Here is a 6000-nt window from a genome sequence, read left to right as displayed (position 1 = left end):
TTAGACGATTATTATTGCACTGTTACCAAAATTAATGAAGATGCTCTTGCAGCCCATGAAATTGGGATATTTTCACATCTATGTTTTGATGTTTTAATATTTTGAACAGTGATAATATTTATTTTCAATGCATCAAACATATTAAAATTAGTACAATTTGATAACGATAAAATAAACTTATTATCTAAAAACAAAGTATCAAATCTCAACTTTCAACACCCCCACTAGATTTTTATACTTTTAAGTCCTTTGGCTAGAACATCAGCAGGCATCTCTTCAGTTTTCAAATATTCTACTTTTAATTTATTATCTTATATAAGATCTCGAATGAAATGATGCCTTTTATCGATGTGCTTTGAACGTGCGTGATAAACGTTTTTTTTAGATACATATGTTCATTGCATTCTTGTTATCGCATTGCAATATAAGTTCTTGATTCCAATTAGTTAGTTCTCGCAATAAAGATTGAAGCTTAAGTGCTTCTTGAGATGTTGAGGCTAAGGCCATATACTCAGCCTCTGTGGTGGAGAGAGCGACAGTGGGTTGTTTTTTTGCATTCTACGAAATAGGTCCTCCTTGGTATTTAAAGAGATAACCTGTAGTTGATTTTCTGTCATCTGAGTCACTAGCCCAGTCAGCGTCCGAAAATCCTTCTAAACATCCTTCAATGTCTCGAGTGTATTCTAGCTTGTAATTTATTGTTCCTTTTATATAACGGAAAAGTCGTTTAACCGCTATCCAATGAGATTTTGAAGGATTATTATTAAATCTTGATAAAGCCCCCACTGCAAAGGATAAATCTGGGCGACTTACTTGTGCTGCATATAAAATGCTTCCAATATCTTCTTGATAACGAACGGTTTTCATGGAATCCGTTTCGTGTTTGCCATGTTGATGTGTTTTTTTTATAAGCTTTTGGTTAATATCTAAGCGTGTGGATACCGGATTACAATCCTCCATGTTGAATCGCTTGAGAATATTCTTTAAGTATGTCCATTGTTCTATCCATAACTTTCCCTTTTCTCGATCGCGAGTTATTCGCATACCAAGCACAAATTAAGCATCAGTAATCCAATTTTCTTTAAAGTTTCATCCAATTTTTTATTTAAAACTCTGCTATCAAACAAGATACGGTACAGTGATTTCTTGAGTTTACATACTTTATTTTGAACATGATCAAAACCTTCAGGGAGATTCATGTAAATTTCTCCGCTAAGTTCACTTTTCAGGAAAGCAGTCACAAAATTCACTTGATCGATTTCCAAATCATATCGTACAACCAAACTTAAAGGTACCCTTATGGACGTGTACCTTACGACGGGAGAAAATATTTCTTGATGATGTTACGACCAATCTAGCTTTATATTTTTCGACATTCTAGCTTTATATTTTTTGACATTACCACTTGCATCTTTTTTTTGGCTTAAATGACCATTTGGAATTTATGGCTTTCTTTCCTTTTGGTAAAGAAGCTATTATCCAAGTGCCATTTTTCAAAAGAGCTGTATATTCATCGTTCATTGCTTTTTTCCAATCAGACATATGTTCGCTCTTTATTGCCCTCAGCGACTGTCTTTGGATCTTCATCATTGTTGCTGGCCACGTACGATAGAAAACCGTATCTTTCAGGTGGATTTCTTATTCTGGTAGATTGTCTTATTCCTCTCTCAGATTTGATTCCTTCTGAAGATTCTTCAACAATGAAATAATCTTGGGAGTCCAAAAAACTGTTTTCACTTGCCGATTTGTCACTTGTTTCGATTTGTATTTCATTGCTTGAATTCACTGATGGAATTTTGTCTTCATTCCCCACTGAATCACATCCTGTAAAAAAAACACAATAAGATGCATCGTTTGTCTCACCATGTTTTGAAAAAAGAAAACTGCGTCTCGACTTATTATGACTTCTTCATAGGAGCGATATGATTTTGAGTGTGTGCAGTATCCGATAAAAATTTCTTCTTTTCCTTTGGCATCGAGTTTCTTCCGCTTTTCTTTTGAAATGTGAATAACTGCTTGACAACCGAAAACTTTAAGATGCTGCAGATTCTTCTTCTTCTTCTACTCCAGATTTCTTGAGATGTTTTTTCTTTTGTACCTTTGCAAGGTCTTCTGTTCGTTAAATAAACTGCCGTATTTGCAGCTTCAGCCCAAAAACGTTTGTGTAAACCAGTCTCGATTAGAAGACAACGTGCTTTATCGATTATGGTTCTATTCATTCTTTCTGCCAACCCGTTTTGCTGTGGAGAATATGGAACCGTTGTTTGATGTTGAATGCCTGCATCTGCTAGAATCTTCTTCATCTTAAAATTGCAATATTCCTTTCCACCGTCACTTCTAATGGCTTTTATTTTATTACCAATCTGATTTTCTACAAAATTTTTGAACTCAAGGAACTTTTCCTCTACCTCATTATTGCTTTTAATGAAAAACGCGAAGTCTTTTCTTGAAAAATCAACAATGAATAGAAGCATGTACTCTGAACCTCCAATTGAGGTTCAATCGGAAAACAAAGATCTGTGTGTATTAGTTCTAATATTGATTCTGCTCTAGTACCAATTGAGTTAAACCGCAGGCGTGGCATTTTACCTTTGATACATGTGATGCAATTGATTTTTGAACTATCGCAATCAATATTCCGCACCACTTTCGAAATCATAGCTTGTGTGGTTTCAATACATGGATGTCCAACACGCTTATGCCAAAGTTTTGTAACATATTCACTTTTGTTGGGTGGTTTGATGAGTCGGAACATATTGTTCACCAAGCTTGCAGTTGCAACAAAATTTCCCCTTTGGTCTTTCACTAAACATCCATTCTTCGAAAAAATCTTTGAAAAACCCTCCTGAACAATTTTCGAGACAGATACAAAATTAATGCATAAGTCAGGAACGTGAAGGACTTCTAGAAATTCAACCTCACTTTTTTGAATTTTCCAATAGATACCTTCATATCGACTTTACCTATACCTTGGACTTGAATTTTTGAATTATTTGCAATAATTACCTCAGAGTTAAGATTTTCCATCTTACTTGAAAAGGATGCACTATTTGAGCACATGTGAGCTGACGCTTCCGAGTCGAAATACCATTCTTCCTTGTAAAGAAAAGCATCCTAACATCGCATTATTCTTTTATTGATGGTTCTTATTCTTTTTTTGACATTTAGTAGGAATATATCCAAATTCGTTGCAGTTGTTACATTTAGGACCCTTAAAGTTGTTATTCCCAAAGTGTTTCTTGTTCTTGTCAACAAAAGCAGTATCTTGACTTCCATCCAAATTAACGTCTTGAAGAAGTTTGGTTTTAATACTGTCTCTTGTAATAAGAATCCCTGAGCTTTGGATTCCCATTATCATTGGCTTGTATTCTTCGGGAAGACCAGCTAAAAGCATTGATCCTATCCATTCTTCATCTAGGTTAAGACCAACAGACCTGAGTGTGTACGATGTATTTAAAACATCGTTAACGTACGCATCTACGGTAAAGAAATCTTTCAATTTTGTAGAACAAAACTTTTGGATGAGCCCAACTCTCCTCACAAGACCAGAATCTTGAAAAATGTTCTGAAGAGAATCCCAAATCTCCTTAGCGCTTTTGCAATGTGTTATATGAGGATAAATGGATCTTCCAACAAGCAATATGATCTCCGATTTTGCGTTTCAGAGCTTCGTTGCATCCTTCTTTGTCTCACTACCATCCGAAACAGCCTTCCCTTCATTTGGAAATAAGCTTCAACGGAAAATTTCCATTCTTCGAAGTTTTCGCTTCCCCGAAGCTTTTCAATACTGAATTTCGTTTCAGAAATCTCTTCTCAATACAAATTTCCTTTTTTAGATCGTGATAAGGCCCATAACCTGATGTTTTAAGATTCTGAACAGTAATAATATTTATTTTCAATACATAAAATATATAAAAATTAATACAATTTGTCTTCGTCTCAACATGCCTACTGTAAAGGTAAATCGGTGGAAACAGCGTTACACACTTTAGAACGCAACATCGAATATTCTCTCCATCATACAAAATTCACTATGGTTGCTTTCCTTGACATCGAAGTTGCCTTTAACAACGTGGACACATCTACAATCACATCTGCACTGACATCTCTAAATGTAGAGAGTTCGCTTCGGGAGTATATTCATTTAATGCTTACTAGCAGAATAATTAACTCAAAACTGGGCAACTCTTCTAGCAGACGATTCGTTATTAAAGGGACACCGCAAGGTGGTGTTCTATCCCCTCTCCTCTGGAACCTAGTGGTGAATGAAATCCTAACTAGTCTGGATGCGGAGGGTTTCAGAGTGATAGCTTATGCGGACGACGTTGCTATAGCAGTTTCAGGAAAGCATCTTAATATCCTAAAAGAACTCCTACAAAATACCTTAGACAGACTAATACTTTGGGCTGATCGGTGTGGACTGGGTGTTAACCCACACAAAACCGATCTGGTCTTATTTTTGAGGAGATACAAAATTCCATTTTTCAACCCTCCTTATATTAAAGGAATGCAATTAAAATTCTCAGACGAAGCTAAATACCTGGATCTTGTCTTTGATAAAAAACTAAAATGGAAACGCAACGTAAAGAAAAGAGTCAAAAAAGCTACTGTAGTTCTCTTTTCTTGCAAAAATGCTATCGAAAATAAATGGGGTACACAACCCAGAATCACAAATTGGCTATACACATCGGTAATCAGGCCGATTTCGACATGCGGTGTGGCAGTATGGTGGACTGCTTTAGAGAAAGGTATAAACAGGGATAAGTTAAATAAAGTCCAACGTTCAGCCTGCCGTCGCTTCGCACGAACCCGTCTGCAGCACTGGAAACCTTGCTCTACCTTACACCTCTTGACATATTTAGCAAGCTGCAAGCTCTGCTATTCGCCTCAATGCTTCGTCGCAGTGGACTAACAACAACATTGGCCACTCCGTAATTCTAAGGTACTTAGGATCAATTCCAAAGCACACAGACTACACCATCCCCCAACTACAATTCGACAGGAATTTCCAGATTTCTATACCTACCAGATCTTTTTGAGAGGATAGGACATTCTTGGAGGATGAGTCAATCCATTTTGACACAGATGGCTCAAAAACCAAAGAAGGGGTTGGTGGTGGTTTGTACTCTGAACAACTGAAATTAAGTCTCTCATTCCGCCTTCCCAATCATTGTAGCGTGTTCCAGGCGGAACTTTTGGCGATTAAGGAAGTCTTGTCTTGGCTCAAAGAAAACGTGATATCAATATCTGATATTCGTATTTTCTCCGACAGCCAGGCCGCTATCAAATCTCTGGACTCTGTCTCTACAAACTCTATAACAGTCCATAACTGTCGATCATCTCTAATGGAGATGGAGCAACAGTTTAATATTCACCTTTGCTGGGTGCCGGGCCATAGAGACATTCGAGGTAACTGTAAGGCAGATGAACTCACCAGGAACGGTACAGTACAGCCCATCCTACCACGTTTGGCAAGTACTGGCATTCCAATCGCTACTTGTAAACTGTTGCTAATGCAAGACACTGCGAGAAGGGCAGGCACCAGGTGCAACAACATCACCACGTGTCAAGCCACAAAAAACATCTGGGCAACACTGGATATAAAACGTTCAAGGTGCTTGCTCTCTCTAAGCAGATCGCATATAAGTTCGATAATAGGTGTCATAGCGGACACAGTCTAATAGGAAAGCACTCCACGAGACTAGGCGTATTCTCAAATGACTTTTGCAGAAGCTGTTTGGACGAGGAAGAGGAAGAAACGGTTCTTCATCTCCTCTGCACATGCCCTGCTCTAGCTCGAAAACGCAATAATTACCTAGGAGAATTCTTCTTTAACGATCTAAACGATCTAAATCATATCGGTATAATCAGCCTCTCACGTTTCGTAAGGGACTCAAGCGGGTTCCATTGAGCTTAGGAGGAAGCCTCAAGATTCATGTGGTATCACAATGTGTGTCCGTTTCCATCTTGGAAAGCCAATATAACCTAACCTAACCTAAT

General features: G+C 37.6%; 2 protein-coding genes across 2 annotated transcripts in view; both read right to left on the bottom strand.

Moving 5' to 3' along the window:
• Positions 1-558: 558 nt before the first annotated feature.
• LOC129947224 (uncharacterized) lies at positions 559-960 on the bottom strand. The gene has a single exon (XM_056057703.1). The coding sequence runs from the start codon at positions 958-960 to the stop codon at positions 559-561; it is 402 nt and encodes a 133-aa protein (XP_055913678.1).
• A 574-nt stretch (positions 961-1534) lies between these two features.
• Positions 1535-6000, bottom strand: part of LOC129947217 (uncharacterized) — a 30289-nt gene continuing 25823 nt past the window's right edge. The window contains exon 3 of the mRNA XM_056057688.1: positions 1535-1824. Coding sequence (XP_055913663.1) covers positions 1535-1824 — 290 coding nt within the window. The remainder of the gene's footprint in view (positions 1825-6000) is intronic.

This window comes from Eupeodes corollae, chromosome 1, assembly GCF_945859685.1.
Source record: "Eupeodes corollae chromosome 1, idEupCoro1.1, whole genome shotgun sequence".
Classification (NCBI taxonomy): domain Eukaryota; kingdom Metazoa; phylum Arthropoda; class Insecta; order Diptera; family Syrphidae; genus Eupeodes; species Eupeodes corollae.
The sequence above is the reverse complement of the archived record's forward strand: the minus strand, read 5'-3'. Positions and strand labels throughout refer to the sequence as shown.

Excerpts from the sequence above, each read along its gene's own strand:
- LOC129947224 (XM_056057703.1), bottom strand. The coding sequence starts at position 960 with ATGGAGGATTGTAATCCGGTATCCACACGCTTAGATATTAACCAAAAG.